Source organism: Drosophila erecta, unplaced genomic scaffold (assembly GCF_003286155.1).
Source record: "Drosophila erecta strain 14021-0224.00,06,07 unplaced genomic scaffold, DereRS2 tig00000000-arrow-pilon, whole genome shotgun sequence".
Taxonomy (NCBI): Eukaryota; Metazoa; Arthropoda; class Insecta; order Diptera; family Drosophilidae; genus Drosophila; species Drosophila erecta.
The window spans coordinates 10,884,694-10,906,662 of record NW_020825194.1 but is presented as its reverse complement, the minus strand read 5'-3'; the positions used below and the strand labels follow the sequence as shown (position 1 = coordinate 10,906,662).

At 45.9% G+C, this 21,969-nt stretch overlaps 1 protein-coding gene across 2 annotated transcripts in view; it reads left to right on the top strand.

Moving 5' to 3' along the window:
• LOC6552927 (GATA-binding factor C) overlaps positions 1-21,969 on the top strand; it is a 33,524-nt gene that overhangs the window by 8,251 nt on the left and 3,304 nt on the right. The window contains exons 3-6 of one of the 2 annotated variants that reach the window (XM_026983709.1): positions 5,200-5,486; positions 5,677-5,836; positions 12,108-12,253; positions 19,812-19,955. In XM_026983709.1, coding sequence (XP_026839510.1) covers positions 5,200-5,486; positions 5,677-5,836; positions 12,108-12,253; positions 19,812-19,955 — 737 coding nt within the window. Of the gene's footprint in view, positions 1-5,199; positions 5,487-5,676; positions 6,503-12,107; positions 12,254-19,811; positions 19,956-21,969 lie in introns of both variants that reach the window. The other variant, XM_026983708.1, reaches the window with a different exon arrangement.

Below are 21,969 nucleotides of genomic sequence, written 5' to 3'. Positions count from 1 at the left end.
GAATTTCTCGAGCTTGCGAGACTTATGAATTTATGCAACATTTTGCCCGCTTCAGATGCGCTTTTTTCCACTTTTCTGACCCATTGTCTTTGTGTGGCTCGCTGGCTCTCTGGCTCACTGGTCTGCTGGCTGTTTTGGCCCTTTGTTGTGATAAATGTCAACGCGTTCTTATTTATGACATGTGAGGCAGCGCCCGCCGGTGGTCCAATCCCAGCAGCAGGAGCAGCAAAAATCACCGGAAAAAAAGTTGCAGCAACTTGTCAGCGAGGAACTGAAAACACTTCGCGCAATCACTTCAAACGCTGCCTTTGAGTGACCAAATTTGGTTTTGTCGTATAAAAACTTGTCAATTTTAATGATTTCGCTGACGCTTCGAACTGTCATAAGTGCGCCCGCAGGCATTTCTGGGCAGGATTCGCGCATCCTTTTTGGCTGGCCATGTGGAATTGGGGTGTTCGCTCATTAGCCAAAAGTCGGCGAAGAAGCCAAACTGTCAACCAGACTTGACTGACTGGCTGACAGGCTGCCGTAGCATTTGCATAAGTTGCAGTTGCAGTTGCAGTCGAAGTTAAAGGTAAAGTTTAAGTTGGCATTGCGTGGCCAGGATTCCAGTTCAATGCACGCGCCTTTTTGTGCCGCTGCAGCCGCATTATTAGCATTTCTGTATATTTTTTATTTGTGTAATTTTTTGTTTCTTTTTCGTCGCTCACCCACCACCAGCAACTGCAAATGGCCACAAAAATGGCGCACTTCAGACCCAGCCCAACTTGCAACTCCCATTGCCGCGCTTGTTGTTGTCAACGTGTTTTCCCATTTCCCTGCCTTTATTTTGTTGTATTTTGTGGCAACCACATTGTGGCACGTATGCAAAAGCTGGGCCAGGCCACGTAATTCACACGTTGGCCCAAACAAGCTGGTTAACTGGTTAGCTCTCATTGTTTTTCCTCTTTGGAACTCCTCGTTTTTTTTTTGAGGGAGCGGAATTCCCGTCTCATCGCAGCAGCTTTGGCCTGGTAATACGTCAATTATAAAGCAATTAATAAGCCAGAGAATTCCTACAAAGAAATGAAAAAGATGTGTAATAAAAACATATATTTTCCAGGGCGGTGCGTTGTGCAACGGCATAACTTACAAGTCGCTGCTGCTGCTGCTGCTGCTGCTGCTGCTACTTGAGTTATTAAACGCATTATCATAAATGCAATTGACAACTTATGACTAATGATAAGCTGGCATGCAACGCTGATCCGGGGGCTGCAAATAAAGTGTTAATAATATAGATGGCAGCGGCGGTGCAGTTTGCGCTTAATAATGCAGCCTGCCTCTGTCAGTCACTCACTCACTCACTGGGCCATGCCGTCAGTTCGTCAGTCAGTCCGTCCGTCAGTCAGTCTGTCAGTCTATCAAGCAGTTAGCCAGTCCTGCGGGCAATCTCGCAGTCAGTCAGTCGGAGTCACGCAACTGCAGAAAGCAAAGAAATAATTAAAACAAACAAGCGCGCAAAATGCTAAGCAGTCGAGAGACCCAAGTTTCTGCTTCAATTTTGAGCTTCAGCTACTGTTGGAGGTGCACTGAAAGAAGAGTCCCAGATATATGACAGGAAAAAGAAAAACTAGTTTAAAAATCGACTTTGCTAGATGTGGGCTTAGGTATTTCTAGTGGCTAAGCCATTGTCATCGAACGGCTACTTAGGTGACTTGCTGAGCTGAATTTTCATCAAGAAACATTGTGCACAGTTACCATTTATTTTCCCCGTGCACATCTATAACTATAAAGGTGTCTTCGAGCAGCCAAAACTGACCTACCTGCCGAGCTCTCGATCTCGCTGCTGCTGCTGCTGCTGGTGGTGGCTGAAACTGGAATCCGTTATAGTTTATGGCCCGTTGTTGGTTGCTGCTTAGTTGCTGCTGCCACCGCTGCATGCTTAAACAATTTCCAATTTTGGAGCAGGTGTAACAGCGCCGCCGAGAGACACTTGACCGCATTTTGGAGCCACGCGCCTACAACAGCAACATCAAATCGCCCGTCGAGCAGGTGAAAAGAAAAGTCCTTGTTTCTCGAGGGTAGCTCTGGCTATAAATTAAGCCACCGCCTGCAGACATTGTGCCATCGAGGGGTCACGAAGGAGGGCTCCTTGCGAGCGGCAGGATTGCCTCGTCCTGCCGCTCGCATGATTGATTGTGGCTGCTCCTTGCTGGCAGGAAGCAGCTGAATCAGCTGAATCAGCTGAATCAGCCGAATCAGCCGAATCGTAGGAATAATCGAGTGTAATCCACTGACAACTCACACAAGTTGCACGGCAAACGGTTACAGAGTCTCGTTTCACTCATTTGCGGATTTGATTTCCATCGATTGATAAGAACGCCCAGCATCTCGCACCCCTAATCCAATCGCATCCAATCCTTTTCTGCCGGCACTGGTGTGAATTTAATTTACCAAAGAGACAGAGAACGGAAAATCCTTTTTTGGCCTTATCTAGATGGGCCTGCCGGCACCACCCTGCTTTGCTTTGTTGTGCTCTCACACTGAAATTTAAATGATGCGATGGCCGAAATGATAACTTGGCCGGCAGCTGATGCATTTTACTAATTGAAGCCATTTCATCTCTCTGGTTTTCTCTTTGGCTTTCTGGTCTTCAGGCTTCACCTGTTTGGCTGTCATCTTCAAATGTCCAACACGTCCGGCTAAGTGCACACGAACCAGCCTACGTATATATATATGTATCCGTATATATGTATCTGCACACTCAGATACATTAATTATGTCATTCACGTCGTCGTCAAGCGTCAGCTTCGATTGCAATTAAAAGGCGCTTTAAGCCGGGATTTCGGTTGCGGCATACGGTTTTCGGATCTTGGCTTAGATGGACAGGCGCTGAGAGCGTTGAGCGCTGTCAAACGCTTTTAAAACGCCACAGAAGTGTCCAAGAGAGAGAGAGAGAGAGAGAGGCGAGCGGGCCAAAAGAGAGCGGCGGCTTTAAAGGCTTTGATCTGTCAGTTTGAAGAAATCAAGCGCAGGCCAAAAGCTTCAAAATGTTGTTTTTTAACCGCTTTTGTGGCTCTTGCTGTTTTTGTTGCTGTGTAGAACGTGTCAGCCTGTTTTTTGGTTTTTTTCCCTTTTTTTTTTTTTTGGCCTGGAGACGACCAAGGGCAGCGTTTTCCACAAGCACGAGCTTTGCATACCGCCAGAGCAACAACAATAACATCGGCAGCAAAAAATGTCGTTCTTTTTGTTTCGAGTTTGCAACTTTAATTGCTGTGTACTCAGCTTGATTTATTAGCGAATTGTTTTATACGACCAACAGCAACAGCAAACAGAAGAGTAAGAAACGAGTAACCTGTGAGTCATATACGAGTATATACAATATACATTCGCATATAGCTTGGGATTAACATTAACAGCCCGCCGATATCGCCAACACCATCGGCTGGCAAATTGAAAGTTTCGCCATGCCAATTAAAGAACGCATCGGACATTGATTTGGCAACGGGCTGAAAGATGCAACCAACCTGCGCCTATATAATTTAGCATGACCAATGGTATTATTTGGCTCGATCTGGGCAAATTACATACGACCGATGCGAACCGATCCGTTGACGACTTCATATATGGGCAATCTTGGGGTTCTTTGTGTCGTTGGCGCAAAAGTGTGAACTCGGCACAGCAGATCGGGAAAAGCAATAACCACGTTTGATTGAGGCATTGCACTGGGAAAAGTCTGGCCAAGATGCCAAGCCAAACAGGCTGCAGTCGTTCTGGTGGTGATGCGTCTGCTTCTGATGCTGCTGCAGCAGCTAATTTCTATAATCAGGCACACGTACATATAATATCGCCACTAAAGCACTGTTATTAGGATAATCAAATGGATATTATCGCAGCCAGCGATCCGGCCAAAGCAGCGATCCAGCGAACCATCGATCGGGCTTGGTTATGCCAGCCGTCCACCGATCCCTGAATACCCTTCCTTGAGGTGGCAGTGACTACTTCTAGGATAATTTCAGAAACTTAATAATAATTAGTTATAAGCTACGGCTGATCTTGATGTTTGAGTATACAATACAGATTTTTGTATGTTAGAGCATTCGCTAACCTCCCAACCCCTAGTTACCTAGGGTTTCCTCTCGACTCTCGTCTTGATTTGGCCTAATCCATCTCGGCGTGCAATGAACTGACCTACTGTTGGCCAACCAGCTTGCAACACTGATGTTGCTGCCGCTGTTGCTGTTGCTGCTGCATAATCAAAAATAATTCCACATACAAACAAGCCCCGAGGGCCAGCGACTTGCGACTCTTTGGGGAGCTGCAGCCAATATTAATGATAATAATAAGAATAAGTGCGCCCCAAACAATTGCAACGTGCCTGCCCCCTTTGGGTAGTACCCCTTGCCCCTCCCCCGCTGGAAACTACAAAAAACACCCGCTGCGAGGATATGGGGATCCGTCGGATCCGTCGATCCCAAGCGATCGGTCGGACAACTGGAATGGGATGGGATAGTATAGGATAGGATCGGATCGGATCGGATCGGATCGATGGAGTAACCGGCAGCATTGGCGCACATAAATCTCACTTGGTGTCTGCTAAATTATACACTGCCAGACATTTAGGCTACACTTTTAGCCCGGCCAAAAGCCGAGGTGAGCCGGCCCGAGCCGTTGATCGATCTTTTTAGCTCTGGGACAAAAGTTTAACGCGATTGTTTATGATACAAATTAAACAATTTATGACAATGCAGAAGTCCCAGTCGCAGTTGCAGTCGCCGCCCCGCAGCCCCGCAGCACCCCTTACCGCAACATTTTGGCCAGCTCTTTGGTCTTGGCCATATGCAAAGTTGGCCCGAAGGCCGCGAGCCATGAATGGTGGTTCCTGGGCTGAGTGTTGCAGTGGTGGTCAGAGGTTCTGAGGCGGCTCCTTCTTTCTCTCTTCTCGCTGGCTGGTGTTTCATAAATTATAACGCAGCTTTTCCGCAAATTTGCGCGGCAGCCACAGAGGATGAAACAAAAAAAAGATAAAATGAAAAAGAAAAACACCTCAAAAACAACGTCATTTATTACGAATTTTGATCGCTTCTGGTCGCGGCTTAGTCGGTTAATCTTCGTTATAAATTTGGGCCATAATTGATTTAATGCAGCATTTAACTTGATGCGCCGCACAGCGAGAGTTTATTAAATTCTTAACCCCTTTTTCCTGTGCTTTCCTTTCAGCATCCCGCATGCCCTCCACCCATGCCTCGCCCCAAGTGTGCCGGCCGCACTTCCACACCCCGCTGAGTCCCTGGCTGACCAGCGAGCACAAGTCCTTCGCCCCCGCCAGCGCCTGGAGCATGGGCCAGTTCGCCTGCCCCCAGGAGCCGCAGGTGGAGCACAAGCTGGGCCAGATGGGCCAGAGCCACCAGACGACGGCCGCCGGCCAGCACTCGTTCCCCTTCCCGCCGACGCCGCCAAAGGACTCCACGCCCGACTCCGTGCAAACCGGTCCATCCGAGTACCAGGTGAGTGGAATCGACGACTTATCGATATGCCTAGCGGCACCATCGAGCCATCGCCGATTATTTCGATCACCAAAGCTTCTTAATGGCAAATACAGCAGATACAACCTAACCTCTTAAATACTTGAGTTAAACGAGCATTTAGGCTTAATGAAACCCCTCATATTCAACATTGTATCCCGATCTCTTGCAGGCCGTGATGAACGCGTTCATGCACCAGCAGGCCACGGGCTCTACCTCACTAACGGACGCCAGCTGTGCGCTGGACATCAAGCCGTCTATCCAGAACGGCAGTGCGAGCGGATCCTCCGGCAGCGGCACCACCCACACGTCGACGCCCAAGCAGCGCGAAGGTACAGCCAGCTCCACTAATTCCAGCTCCAACTCTAGCAGCAGTCAGCAGCAGCAGCAGCAGCAGCAACAGCAGCAACAGCAGCAGCAACAGCAGCAGCAGCAGAGTAGCAGCAACACCACCGCCAGCAGCAACACATCCGCCTCGTCCGCCGCCGCAGCAGCATCCCTGTCCGCCGCCGTAGCCGCCTCCGCAGCCACATCCTCGAACGGATTGTTCGACGGAACGGCGCAGGCGTACAGCAGCGGGGGTGGTGGAGGCGGCGGCGGCGGCGGGGGCAGCGGCAGCGGTGGCTACGACACCAGCAGCTATGCCTCCTATCACCATGCGGCGGCGCATCATCAAGCGGCCGCGGTGGCGGCGGCGAATATGTTCCAAAGTTCCTCGGTGGCCGCGGCTGCAGTGCGTCACAGCATGGCCGCGGCACAGGCGCAGGCGCAGGCGCACCACCATCACCACCACCACCACAGTGGACACCATCACGGCGGCAGCTCGTCCGGACTGCATGGGCTGGGCGGCTCGGTGGGCGGTACCGCCGGCATGGGCAGCCTGAGCGGCAACAGCGGCGGCGCGGGCTCGCTGAGCGGGCACAGTGGCGCCGGTAGCAATGCGGGCAGAAATTGCCTGGACGTCAAGCCCGTGCGGACCAAGCCGCGGACCAGTGCTGGTAAGCAAGACAAAAGCTTTAGACATTATGCGATCTCGGTGTGGGTGAATAATCATTGTTACTCGCCATCGATTGTTTAAACATTCAATTATTATTACGTCAGTGTTGTGTGTGTGCACTGGGACTGCCTACAAATATGCATTATGTGTATTAACATTACAATCCGTTCAGTTTGTGAAACAAAATGCATTGCTTAAGCATTAGATAAGGCCTTTTTGTATGCAGTCTCCGAGTGAACCACTTATTGTTTAGTTTTCACTTTAGTTTTAGTTATTATTTTGAATATCCCCCATTCCTGCCACCACCACCACCACCACCCCCGCTCACTTTGATTGCCACTGCTCTTTCACACGCTCACGTGGGAAGACCGAATGTGAATCCGCGTCCGAACTCTTTACCACTTAACTCCCGCTCTAAAAACCAGAGGGGAAGCCCCCAACCCCTGCCCCATTGCCAAGCCATTCCCCACTTGACATGTGCTCGGGAGCAGCATGCTGGCCACATTCCCGCCACTTGAGCATGTTTCCTGCCTGCGCTGGCCGCGTAAAAATATGCAGAAAGATCCCAGGGCAAGGGCCCTTCCTCCGCTGATGTTGCGTATACGCGGTGTATGCGCTTGCCATGAAATCAGCACATTACAATGACAACAACGGCAACAACAATAGCTGCAACTGCGGCAGCAACTTCAATGCTATTGTCAACGCTTTGCTCGGCTCCACTGGCTCATGATGTTGCTGCTGCTGTTGTTGTGGTTGTTAATTACTTCATGTTGCTGCTGCCTCTGTTGCTGCCTCTGCTGCTGCTTCTGCTGCTGCTGCTGCTGCTGCTGCTGCTGTTTGAAAAGACCCACCACACAAACAAGCACACACATTCATTCGCATTCGCTGCGGAAGTTGCAGGCTGCTGCACCTGCTTTAGCGTTGCGTTTTTGCATGGCCCGACAGCAGCAGCAACAACAGCAACAACGACATCTTTATAGCTGCCACTTGGGCCGTGCGTGAGGGTCGGTCCGCTGCTGCCACAGCCAACCCCCAAAAAGAAGCAGCGAAACCAGCTAAGGAAAACCAGCTGGCAAAGGCACACACAACAGCAACATTAGTCACAGCGGCGATATTAGCCATTCCAGCAATATAAGCCGCAGCAACAACTCTGTTGCCAACTTCTGTTCGGGAATAGGTATGTGAGGCAGCCGCTTTTGGACTGAAAATTAACTTTATTATGGAGAAAGCGTGTTAATATGCGTGCAGCAGCAAAAGGACAATTATCTGTTGATACAGCAGGGGAGGAATGGTGAAACCAGCTAAGTAGCAAGCAGCAAGTGCAACATTGCGGCGTTGCAACATCCAAAAGCACAGCAGCAGCAACAACTGTTGACGCCGTCTAACCTCTGTTAAGGGCAAATTGTTAGGCACTTGCCGCACACTTTTCGCACCACCACTGCAATTGTTCGTTTGTTACAACACAAAGAGCACACCTTGCTTTCCAGCTGCACCCACCAAATGCAAATAGATCCGTAGCCATATGAGCCATATAATCATGACTGTATAACAGCCGCAAATGAGGAAGCCAAAGGCAGAAAAGCAAAAAAAAACAGAAATACCTGAAGCCGCAGAAGACGCCTGACAAAACGCTTGCAGATTTTATTTTATTTCATTCTCCTGGCTCGGCGACAGTTTCTTCTTTTTTCTGTATTTTCCTTTTAGCCTGGCCTTAACTAACCAAGAGGGAGAGAGGAAAAAAATGAGAAAAAACATTGTCTACCTTCGTTAGTCCCGGCAGCATCTTGTTGCCTGTATTTATTTATCGTTTATCGCATCGCTGGCGATAAGTTTTTCGGGCGCAAGAACATGTGTTGTGGCTTTTGTGGCTCGTTGCCACTGCAAGTTGGCCAGGGAATTGATTGGATGCCATTTGGGCTTTTGTCAGGTGAAAATAAAAAATGTTGTGAATGAGCTTTAAGTAATTGATATGGGTACGGACACTGGACACTCGCAGCTCGCAGCTCGCAACCCGGGACCTTCATCTTTCGATTGTGGGTTATGGGATATGGAATCCCCGATCCGCACAGATCTCCCGATCCTCTTGCATACCTCACTTCACTCAATCAGGGGGCTTAAAGCCCGAACAGCGAGCATTGTTCCTTTGTCCGCGCTTTGACAGCTGTGGCCTCAAAATGAGGCGCTTGCCATTTATTTGCGGCATGCACCCCCAATCCCCTGCAAGCCCCATAAGCCCGATAACGCCCCTTAACCACTAAACCACCGCAATTTATAACCCCTTTTTCGATACAGGCAGCGTGCCAATTATTCATACTAGGCGCATACTTTTCATTTTGCCCTGCCACCTTTGTTCAATTTAATTAATTTATTCATTCGTTGTTCTTTTCGAGTATTTTATGCATTTTCATTTTGGAATTTTTGTTTTGGAAATTTTCAAAATAAACAACAGCAGCAACAACTACTATTTACTCACACATCCATGTGTCTTTTGTCTTGCTCACCAGTAATTGTCTCTATCTTAACTATCCTAACCAGCCCATAAATCTGTATATTACTCCAAACAACTAATTAAAACGGAGATTCTCAGGATCTCTGTCTGTCTCAATGTGCTGCCCACATGCATGAAAAGTCCAACAAATTAACGAGAAAAAGGTACAACACATAAATTCTAGACAATTATGGCCCACTGACGCCAAATGTCAAATCAAGCAGCAACAGTTAGTTGGACCTTTAGACCCCGGACTACAACGGCCAAGAGAAGAAGGCTGCCAAATCAGGCCCTAAAAACAGGTTCAGTTTCGGTTTCGGTTTCAGTTTCAGTTTGGATTTGGGTTTGGGTTCGGGATGGGGTTCGGTCATTTTTTTCCTCTTATTTTTGGGACCCAGACAATGTCACACCGTAAAAAACAAACGCAGACGAAGAAATACCAAAGTGTGCACAAATTTCCAGGAAATTACAGCCAGATGACTGGGCCCATGGACCACAGAAGATGATGTAAGTGGTGGGGGGAGGTACGAGTATAGGTGGAAAACAGTTATAAGCAGGCTACTAAATCATAGACCAACCTGCTACGTGTCTCTCTGGAAAATGAAAATGAATAAAAAACGAGTATATAAATAAAAAAAAACAGGGGAGGGACAAGCCACAAGAGTGGAGGCAAATTGAAACCAAAACAAAGCCGAGGGAAAATCTAAAACAAATGCCTGTTGGCCATAAAACACAGTCACACACAGCCCAGGATCGCTATAAATAGGAATCGAATCAAAATGTAGTTAAAACCAAGAATTCCCAGTGCGCGTGCGCAGCAGCCAACTTCGGTTTGGGTTTGGGACTTTATTCCCTTTCAATTTCGGCCAACTTGGTGCTTCTGCTGCTGCTGCTGCTGCCTTTTTGTGTTGTCAAAAGTGGGCACATAGGGTAAAAACATCATTAACACGTTTGATTTATTAACTGCCGAGTGGTTATTCCGATTGGCTGAGGAGCCCCGCCACTTTCCGGGAAGCTGAAAAACCCCATAGAAATCAAGCAACAATGGCTAGCCACACTTTATGGCTTAATATGCAACTTGCATGGGGGAGTTCTCCTTTTATGCTAAATGCTAACCTTCCGTTGTTCTGCTTTATGACAAACTAATAAATGCATAAAGTTTTCAATTTCCAACTGCTTCTGTTCGAGGCGCAAACCGAAGACAGATGTTGGCCATAAATATGCATGACTGGGGCAGGTGAAAATTTATGGCTAGAGAATGATACAAAAAAAAACAAAAAAGCATAGGAAACGCACAGAAATTCGCAATTTCTCGCTTCTCGAGAGACAAACACCAGAACTTTTCTTCTCCCTGCCTTAATTTATGCACTTTTAATTCAGTGGGTGTTGCTCCACTGATTGGCGGCACTTTTGTGCCGAAACAAAAAAAACCAAGAAGGAAAACACGCCCTGCGGCAATTAAAAAGTGCCATAAAAACCAAACAAAAATCCACGAAAAATAAACCAAGGCAGCACAAACTTGCGATTAAATGAAAACAAATGAACTGTTTATTTAACGCGCCTGGAGCAGTTCACCAAAAAAAAAAACAGACCAAAGAGATTACTTTACCACATGCTGTTGTCGCAGAGTTGGGGGAAAACACGCAGAGCGCTTTATTTAATTTCTTTGAAAGCTCAGAAACAAAATGCCTGGCATGCCAAGAGACAGGACGCCACAGGACTCCGCAGGACACGTGTGACAATAGCTGCGTGAACCAAATCACGTGAGGCAAACCGCCCGAAAAATGAAATTAAAGCCCGGTTCTGTCATCAAAACGCAACTGGAATTCCCCTAATGGCATTTCAGCAGGCGACCGGTTGACAAACGCACTTAATGAGATCCTAACCTTTTGGTTTTCTGCTCTGTTCTGCTTTCTTTTTTTTTTGTTTTGGGCGCACCTTTGGCCAGTGGCTAATATTCAATAAAAAGTTATGCTCATGTGGCCATGTAAAAAGGTTGGCTTAATTAATTACGCCAGAGCTACCAAAAAGTAGCGTTAAATCTTTCAGTTTTCTTTTTAGCATAGCTAATGGGGGGAGTTTCGGGGGAGTGACTTTATGACTAAATTTCAATTTCAAAACAAGCGCACAACAAACAACATAGACACGAAGCATTAAACGCAAAAAAAAAAACAAACCGAAATAATGAAGCCCATTTAGTGGCGTCATTAAATGAGTGAATGGGGGAAAAGTTGGGGGTGTTCCAAAGAGAAAACTCTGGCCCCAAAGAAGACAACTGTAATATGGAACGTTAATAACGCGTTACATTTGCAACTTCATCTCGCTCCCTCGGGTCAAATCAACTCTGCTTACAAATTATGACTAAACTTATTCAAATGAGGCTGACTTACAGTTAGCCCTAGGGTGCAAGCGAGTGGGCTAGCTCCGGTTAGAGAGAGAGGGAGTCGCCCCGAACTGCAGTCACTAGAACGGAGCCGCTGTCGCTGCTTAATTAAAATGTGTAAAGTCAGCACAGGCAATGCGGGACAGAGACGGAAGCAGGCCCCGCGAAAGAGACGGGGCTACACAGCCGACCCCAGCGAATCCATCATTTCCGCTTCCATGCGTTTGCCCAGCAACCCAAAAAAAAAAAGAAAAGGAATGAGTAAGGGCAAGAAAAAACTAAGGAAAAATACAGCACAACCAAGCAACATACACACAAAAAACAAAAGACATCAAAATGACTGAGAAACAGCTGAAAAATGTTGCCCTCTACTACTACAAATACTACTGTTGTTGTTGCTGCCGCTGCTGTGCATCATGTCGTTGTCGCGCGCTTTGGGTTAACATTAACCCATACAAATGTGCGGATGGCAGTCCCCCAAGAAAGTTCGCCAACACAATCGCCCAAGAATGCGACACGGAGAAAAATAATATCCCCATTAAAGCCATTTTTTCAGGTCACATTGTACACATCATTAGTGTCTGCAACTAATACTTTAATTACAATACGAGTTTGCTGCAAAGTAATATGTGTATTTCTCCATTTAGACTGTAACTAATCATCTATAATATTAGAGCGAATTTCATCTGTGCGAAACTCCATTAAATTTTTGCATATTCTGTGTAATTTTTGCAGAGGGACGCGAGTGTGTGAATTGTGGCGCCACATCGACGCCACTGTGGCGACGCGATGGAACGGGACACTATCTGTGCAACGCCTGTGGCCTGTACTACAAAATGAACGGCCAGAACCGACCGCTGATTAAGCCAAAGCGAAGACTGGTAAGTTAAATAGTTAAATAGTAGATAAGCGGATATATGCGACCCGCTGGGCCAAGCATCCACACATTCGATCAAATTAACTAATAAATTCAGCAACTGTATTGGGGAATGGGGCGCAGTTCCTGGGAAATCGCTGCACATGAGCATCAATCTCTGGCCACGTTTCTGTCGCCAAAGGCCATAAAAAGCAGCGTGAAAGTTCTCAAATGTCATAATACGATTCCGGGAACCAGAAACTCTTTACGTTTCCCTGATTGGAGCTGTTTTTGGAGCGGTTGGCGGGGAGTTTGGGTATGGGTATGGGAAAAATGCTTTCGATTTGGATGCTGGCTGATAACGATCGAGGTGCATCATCATTATCACTTAGCGCACTAAAAACATAATCAGACAGCAGCCGGAGTTTGTGTGTGGGTTAGGGGCTATGCTTTTTTATCGAGCTGGATCATCAGCAAACTATGAAAATATCTGTAACCTTGTCGCGGTCAGGTTCGTTCTTCGTTTGCTTGTCGTTTTATTTCGTTGGCGCCAGTACGCAACGAAACGAAAGACTTAGGCAACGAACGCGAAGAGGCCAGCCACACGAAAAATTGGTCTATTAAAGATGCGTAAAAAGGCAGGCAACAACCATAACAACACGGCCACAAACAAACAAACTGTTAAACACTGCCTTCGCGTGGCTTGGCGTTGATTTTTTATTGGCATTTAAATCGTATGCGTTTTGATTGCATAACATTACCATAAATAAACCATTATTATCCCCGCTGATCCCCGCTGACGTAGGGAATTCCCAAGAAATTCACAGCTGGATCCCATCCGAATCCCAGCCATCCGACCGACCAGCTCCACTCGCAGATCGACGAGTGTTTGGCCTTTGGAAGTTTTTCGTTGACAAAATATGCAACAAATTAAAATTTATGTGGCACTCAGCTGACTTATGGACCGAATGTCGAGCCACTCACTCCTTTCACTCCGGTCGCACAGGATGCGGCCCATCAACTTCAAATGTCCTTAGCTGCTTGAAATGCAATTCAATTGTGTTTGCCGGCCTTCGCCGAGGGCTGACCATTGAAATCACAGTGAATTGGCCCCGAAACTCTTTGGGTGGCAATTGTATTGATCTTCGGACGAGAGGCGAGGGTCAAGTTGTGCATGGATTCGGCTTGGATTTCTCTTGGCTTTTGCTGGCGATCTTTGCATACGTTGCTGATGCGCTGCTGCACCTGCAGCTAAAAGGGGGCGGGGAACCGGTCCTCATTGTCTGCTTTGGGGCCGCCTTTAATTAAATTTCCGAATTGTATGAAAACAGTCAACAAGTCGTTACTCTTCGAGCGCAAAACACAGCAATATTCTCTTTATCTGTGCTGTGTTGTGTTGTGTTGTGTTGGATTTTTGTTTGCTTGTATATATCTCTTCGAACCCCGAGCGCTTGGAAACAGAACAATGCAAATTTTTAATTTATGTATTTTAGCCCGCAACTCAGTTTCAGTTTCGGTTTCAGCTTGCTGTTTTCTGTTTTCAGTTGCCGGCCCCGTTCGCTTACATATGTTTTTCCAGTTGTTCCGCCGTTGTTCTGCTGCTCCTTTGTTGTTGCTGAACTCTGGCTAAGCAGCCCGCTGGCGTCGCAATAATTGCATTTAATTATAAGGCCCGAAAACTTTTATAAGCGTTAAAGTTTCGTTTTGTATTCGCTTTTAGCCGCCAGGCTGCCCCTGCCCTTACTCAGCTGCCATTCAAAAGCAGCCAAGCCTTTACATTTGCAGCCTTGAGTGGCATTTGTCACATTTGTCAGATAGCGCAGATCGAAGTGGTAGAAAAATAACATATATTTTCAACAGATATCGGTCGAACATAAATATGATAACCTACCTTAATTTCCAACAATCATTTCCGATTACAACACCTCAAAAGCACTCAGTGTCTCTAGCTAATTGCCAATCCATGTTTAAAAGCCGCAAATCCGCAAATCCGCAAAGAACACTAAACTTTAGCTGGGGTCAATCGCAGTCAACAGGCAGCTGCTCATCTCGCCGATCGTGACTTATATAATCAGGGGGCTTTGAGGGGGGCCGAAAAGGGGCGAGACTCGGCGCTTGCATTTTGCATAATATTTATGCCTCAGTTGCTGCCAGCTTAATTTATGCGAATTTTCACACAGTAAATTGAACAAAACGACGGCCACGTCATGGCAAAAAAAAATGAAACAAAAACAAAGTAGCAAAGTAGCAGCAAAGTTAAAAATTATTTATTCTTACGCTTATTACATTGGCTTATGTCACATTTGCATGTCGCTGCTTTGAGCGTTACCAAGAAAAGCGCTGTCGATTGCCATTTGGAAATCGTTAGCAACAATAAACCCATCAACACTTGACACAATCGTTTATGAATGCATTTGGAGAATAGAGCTTAATTAATTATTAATCCGCGGGCGTATATCAACGCTAACAGCTCAACAGCCAGCGGTTAAAGCCATAAACCAGGCTTAAACGATCGCAGCGGGCCAACGAATTTTGTGGCCAACCCACTGAGAAGCTGAGAAAGAGAGAGCCACAGTGAAAACGAAAGAGACCCATAGAGAGAGAGAGAGAGAGAGAGAGGGGAAAACTAATTAACACATTTTGGGGCCAGCTGTGGCATCTCGGGTTCCCCGTGGGAAAATCGAATCGATTGTAGGCTGTGACGCTCAAAAATTAAATGCACAAGGGCAGACGATCGATAATCGAACGACAGCCAAATCAAAACTAAAGCAGATCGAAGGGGAAAAAAGCTAAAATCACGAAAAAGGAGGCAAGCTGGCAAAAAAGTTCAATGTACGTTACTCCTTTTGGCCTCTTCATCATGATGATCATGGAACGCAGCCAACGGGGCGTATACGCAATCGCGGGCATTAAGCTTGTTTTGCTCGGTGTTTTTGCTTTTTTTTGCCCCCTTTTCGGTTTTGCTTATTCTTATTTGGGGCGCTAGGAGATCTTGTTAAGTGGGGGCCTAATGTTATTAAAATGCACTTGGGGCCACAAAAGCGAGCTGACGAACCTGATCGGCAAAAAAAAGGGAATGCAGCCGCGCAGATCAATTAAAAATTAACGATACGAAGCGCAACGCAACGCAAAAACGGGGCGTGCCAATAATAATAATGAAAGAGGCTCAAACCAGGGCTCAAATGTTGCTGCAGCCCAGCCAAAGGGTTGCCCTGCGATGATTAAGGCCAAGCCAGTCTTGTGTCCTGTCTTTTTACCTCTCATTTTGTTTCAGCTCTTTTTATATATTATATATATTTTTGTTGTATTATTTAGTAAGCTCGTTAAGCGGGAATTCAGCAGTTTTTGAGCTGCTTTCGCTTTTGCTCGCCCTCCCTTTCCATCGTCAAAATTTATGGTGACTGTTTAATATGCAAATGCATAATTTTGCACAGGTTACAGCACACCCCAACAGCGCCCCCACCAGAAAAGGGTTGCTTATGCATTTTCTAACCCTTTTCGTTTTTATTTACAGACAATGAACACGCAGTTAGCTGGGTTTCAGCGGGGCGAGGGGGTGGTGCGCGTGTCTAGCGCACATTCATTTTGGTCAGCCACTGACCACGAGGCTCCACCTTGCCTCTTGGCCGGCTCCATAATTTATTTAGGTTCGCGCTGCCCCCATTCAATGGCCAGTGACAAATATTAATGACGATTTTCATGCCTTCCAATGGGAGCTAGTGTTGCGGGAGGCGGGGTGGGGGTTGTCTATTGCAACTATAGTTGACTTTAAATGCAAGTCACTGCACTAAAAGAAAATGCAGTAACTAAAACAAGGGATATCTATCATACCATATCTTCTTGGTAAGCTATTTTATTTAGCTTTAAATTCATTTAAAATGCTAAATTCATATGTTTGCACAAAATACCTGCCAATTTCTCCCTGTTTAGGGTCAAAAACTGGCAGCCACTGTTGCTGCTTAAAATGCACAACAAAGGCACGTTGACATTTTAGCATTTCCATGGGGCAAGAAAGCGAATGTCCGTCCGTTTGTTTGTAAGCCTCCCCAGTAAAAGCCACAGTCTGGATCGTAAAATTCATTGAGCAGCATTAATGAGCGACATTAATGGCTTGTTCTGTTTGCTGGCCATATAACATTTTATTGATTTTTTATAACCAACTCCTCTCCGCAGGGGCAGGTGTGATTTTTAGCAACAGTTTCGTGCCAGGTCGCAGCTTGAGCATGGAAATGAGTTAAGCTGATGTTTTAATTAGTCAAATTAGCTGCAGGGAAAGCCACAAACCAAACTGAGTCACGCCCACTGGCCGCCCCTCAACCGGGAACCCTTATAGTAAAAATACGTAGAGAAGTAACTGAAAAGGCAAAAAGGAGACCATTAAATTTGAATTTTTAAATTAAATTTCACAGTCAGAGATATGCGCTCACCGTTCTGAATGTAACTGCCATGTGCCAGACGCAAACTCAACAAACCCCATTTTGTCCCCACATTTTTTCCGCACCCACCCAATGTACAGCATCAGATATAGAAATTTTCTGCCCCGCTATCTTTAGTTATCTTCCCTTGATATACATACACATACATATATATATATATATATGTGTAAGTGGGAGTGGGTGGCTCCAAAACAACCCCCAGATTGAGGGGGCAGCCATGCGCTGTGAGCCAAGTTAAGGGTAGACTGAAAAGCGACTGGGAAAAATTTAATGAATGTTTTGTCAGATAACACAGATACAGATACAGATACATCCAAGTGCTGGGGCAGAAGATACTGAGAAGCGAGCTGCAGAGCTGCCCCAAGTGAAAGATGTTACACTGAGATACGGATATAACATTCACTGGGCAGAAACTCGTCCTTCCTCATCCTTAACACCCCAAAGACCCCCATCTTTTCCCACTTTTTCACCAGCATCTTGACTGTGTCCCGGCTCGTATCTCAGATGGCAAAGGGCATTGCCACTGAACGGCGACTCAAAAAGAGAGCGCACAAAAGCTGCGCAATAAATAGCAGTGTAGAGGGGGAGAATCTATTTACTCGGTACATATTTACTTAGCCTTAGCCACCCGTTTCCGCCCCTCAAAATCCACTGGATTCTTTAGCTCTGTGTTTCACTTACAATTAAATATTTAAATGCCTGTGTTTGTGTGGGTTTTTTTTTTCTTTTTTTTGTGTGAAATGAAAACGAAATTTGCATAACATCACAAAAGCAAAGAAAACCTCGGCGATAAGAAGACGAGTCGACCATTTTGTGAGCTTTATTTTGAAAATATATAAATCACACAAAGCGCAGCAAAAGGTGTCAAATGTGCGCCCGTCAGCAGAGCGAAAGAGAGCGATATTAAAGCCAAGAAAGAGACAACGAATGCCGTGGAGTATAACAATGCAAACGCATTTTGTCATGCATTGATAAATCACAATTTATGGCCACAACACTGAAAACCACAATGCCAGCGGAAAAACAACACAGGCCACAATGGTAGCAATTTAATTTCAGTTGAGAGATATTTTTAATATTATAAATTGAAAGATTGTTAAGACAATGCTTATGTATTAAATTGAAAATAGTTTTAGAGCACATTTAAGTTTGTTGAATTCAAGGTTACTTCAAGCAGGAAAACGTATGATATCATATGATATACAGCATGGGGATTTCTGGGATAGTATTTACTCTCTTTTATGTTGCGGCACATGAAACATTCCTTGTGTGTCTCTTGCTTTTGTTTAATAATCGCAAGCGCCATCTTGTTTTGGGTGTTTGCTGTCGCTGTTGTTGTTGCTGTTGTTGTTTTGGCGCTTGCGCTTTTTGCATTTCAATTAAACCCCAAACGCCTGTCAATGTCTGACAGTTTGTCAATTTTCCCATCAAAACCCCCGCCCCCGAGAAGTCAATTATGCCCCTCTCGCTCGCACTTTGCATGCAGGCGAAGTGACATTGATTTATGCGATTTGCCGGTCGATTGTTGGGTCCGTGATTGTGGTACTTACTGTACCTTATGTTGTGTTACACTGCATTTCGCTGCGTTACGTCAGTGCACAGAATCAATGTGACACTGTTGGGCAACAGAAGTTGCTGGAGCTTTAAACGCACACCCACCGAATGGGAATGGAATGCCAAAGTGTGATCCTGTTTTTTGCTGCTCCTCGAACTGTTTTGTTGCATTGTCATGTTAACAACTTAATTTATATACGCTTAAGCATTTCGGCCAAGTTGTCGTTCGGGGCTGCGAGAGAGACTGCAGCATAATTACCACAAAACTTCCAGTTTATCTTCACCCATCGCTCCCCTCGTAGGCGTTGAAATTAATTTTGAATCTCTCACTTTTCGCATTTGTTGGCCCGGCATTTCGGTCCGCGTGCGCTGTCTGCAGAAATTGTTACAAGCTCGTTAACACAAGACAGTGCCACCAAAAAAAATGCAGACACCACACCAGTTCAGCACAGCTCCCTTGCCATATGACCTCTGATTTATGTTAATCGCCAAATCGGGAACAGGTGAGACACACCGAGCAGATCAGAGCAGCGCAGAGCAGAGCACAGCCAAACAAAACTGATCGAGATCGAAATCGAGATCGAGCTGCAGATCGAAGTTGAATTCAAACTCTGCGGAGACGAAGGCGATTCCCTTGTGGCAGAGCAACAATTAAAAATCAAAGTCAAACATGATCAACGCCAGTTTAAGGCCTCGTAGCCATGTGTTGTACCAGCAGCATGAACAAGCCAAACTGGAAGGCTGCACCGAGCGAAATACCAGGGGTTCTTAAAGATATATCATAGAGTTTTCTAACACATGCACCATTTCAATCAAATTTGAGCCCAATTGATATATGTTCCTATTTTCCTTTAAATATAGTGCATAGCTTTTGAAATAAGGTTCTATGCCAAAGATACTTTTCAGTGCATTTATAGAGGGGGCCATGCCAACCGAAGACCAAAACGCAGACAAAGTCTGTACTTCAGAAATGGGGGGAGGGATCAGGAACAGAGGCTGGGGTTTTGGGGCTCTCGATTCTTGGCTCTTGCTGCTCGATGCTCGATTCTTGATTCTCTGGGCTCGTTGCTCGATTCTCGATTCTTGGTTCTTGGTTCTGGGTTCTTGTAGCCAATTCGTGGAAATTTAAGCGTGGCACAGACATGATCCCAGCTTGTTGCTGTTGTTGCCGCTGTTGTTTTTGGGCAGTTTTGTAAAAATTGTCATTTTAATGAATTGATGCTGCTGTTAACCCAAGTCGAACGCAAGGCAGCCACAATTCTGTGTCCCCGTCTCCGGAGTTTCAGAGTTCTTTGGGCTCAAGACTCTTGCGTTTATTTATTTTTTTTCTTTATATTTGGTATGCCATCTAAAAAATGTTGTTGCCCGGTGTGTTAAGCAACTTTGTTTTGGGAGTTGAGGCTGAATCGTGGGGAGGGGCCACATTTCTTGTTCGTGTGGCTGACTTTTGTGCGTTAGTTTTGGCGCTGTTCAATTAGCCGTCGTGGTTGCAGCATTAGCATAATACTCCATACGGATATGAAAAATACATAAAAATAACCATAGTTTTGGCCACAATCTAACCCTTTTTCGTATTATTTCCTCCATTTACAGACCCTGCAATCGCTGCAGAGTGCGGCCAAAAGGGCGGGCACATCCTGCGCCAACTGCAAGACCACAACCACAACCCTTTGGCGACGCAATGCCAGCGGCGAACCCGTGTGCAACGCCTGCGGATTGTACTACAAGCTTCACAATGTAAGTATCTGCAGCTTGAAGAAAGATATATTTTGTAAAGCATTTTTAGGGAAAAGCAATTGCGGATCTCCGTTAGTGTTCAGATAAGATCCATGCAGCTTATTCCTGATTTTATTGCTAACATATAGTTTGCTTTTGATTTATCAGTGTACATCTATTAGCCTGCGAAAGCACCCCACTGCATATTGATTTTCGATCCGCGCGATTTATCGCCGCATTTAACATCGGAATCGGACACTCTTCTCTGTTTGGCGGACAGGAAGCGCACGCAGCCGGGGATTAAATGTGACTAAAATGAAGTGTCTGGGAAAAGGGCCGCCCCCTTTTCCGTTTTCCGGCCACCCCAGGGGGTTGACTGCCGTTTAGCTTCCACATTTGTTGCCGCAGCAGGTTGCTGTATTGTTACCCTCATGATGATGAATGCCTGATGATTATTTAAAGATGCCAGTTAGCCACCACCCACACACACAACGCCCAGCTACTTGGTATCGCGCGATAAGCGTCTGGTGTTTGGCTGTGAAAATGCGATAAGCTTTCACCCGATTTCCCAGTTATGGGCAACGCGTGGCAGGATGCTAGAAGATCTCTCCCTTTGCGGAGTTAATTTATGTAATCGACTACCCGGCTAACTGCATTCAATTGAATCATGTTTAGACCAGCCATACCCCTCAGAGTCTCTTATTAAATATTCATTAGCCACGCTTTTCAGGGGATAAGCTCAAGTTTTTCCCCCACCACCTCAAGGTTTTCCTGCCTTTTCTCGGTTGGTGTCGTTTTTTTGGGGTTTGTTTTTCTTTTTATTTTGCCTTTTTTGTTTCGTGGCCTGCAGTCAAGTTTTAATGAGTTTTGCGGTTGAACTTTTGGCACATTTACATGTCAGTGGCCCTTAAGTGATGGGCCACCTGTCTGGCCCACTGTGCCGCACAGTGGCTGTGTGGCTGTGTGGCAAATTAATTAAGTTGCGACCGCAACTTGTGGCCACTTGCAAGCAAAGCGGCTGCATTTCGATGGCAATCGGCAAAGGCGAAATATTTTTAATTGAGCCCGTCCATAAAAGGCAAATATCAAAGAGCGAGCATGGCACACACTCGCACATTTGCTCTATTTTCCGTAATCTGATTTACACAAAGTAAAAACTTTTCCGACATACGAGAAAATGCACTTTGGGTGGCTGAAAAGGCGAAATTTATTTTTGCAAAAATTTTCCTTCAATTGGACAGTGGCCCATCTCGATAAGATGCCAATCAGCGCGCATTTTTGCCATTGCCATCTCTGTCTGCCCCTCTCTACCTCTCTGCCTCTCTCGCTCTCTCTGTCTCTCTCTCTCTTTCCCCACCTCATTCGCTGTCTCTTTCTTTATGCTAGTGGCTTTGGTTGCTTTTCTGGCTTTCAGTTCATTTCAATTCAATTCGTTTGTCATTTCGAACTGTGCCGCCTGTGTGGGCCTCTAACCAAAGTGATTGGCACATTTTATGGAAATGTTGCAGGCACTTGGCAGAGCACTAGTACAGTGGGGCTTGCCTATGGAGCTTAGCGAATAACCAGAGCAATTGTACACTAGTTTAGCAGACTACTTTTGTAATAACTCATTGGATTAAAAGCACATGCACCTTTTATTTGATTCCTGTCGTTCGACAGTCGATGATGCAAATATAAATTATAGATGGTACATGCCGCTCGTTAAAAACCCACAACCACTGTAATCTAGAAAACACTCGTTTCTGTATCAGCATTTTCCTCATTTCTGGATATGCACTTGCTACACAGATCTTGATTGCTTATCTTCCATCTGCGCGTGTCTGCCTGGGAATTCCTTGAAATCGAAGTGGTATATCTTTGGGAATCAGCATGTTAATTAACGGCAAATGAGACAATTGTTGGCCATACCAAATAGTCCTGGTCCTTTGTGACCTGCTGAGCAATGTCCTGCGGCGCAGTGACAATGTAGAAAATATGTTGGAAATCATAAAGGTTACCTAACGGTGCCTGGCGCCGCTCTGGTGTCGCCTGGCTC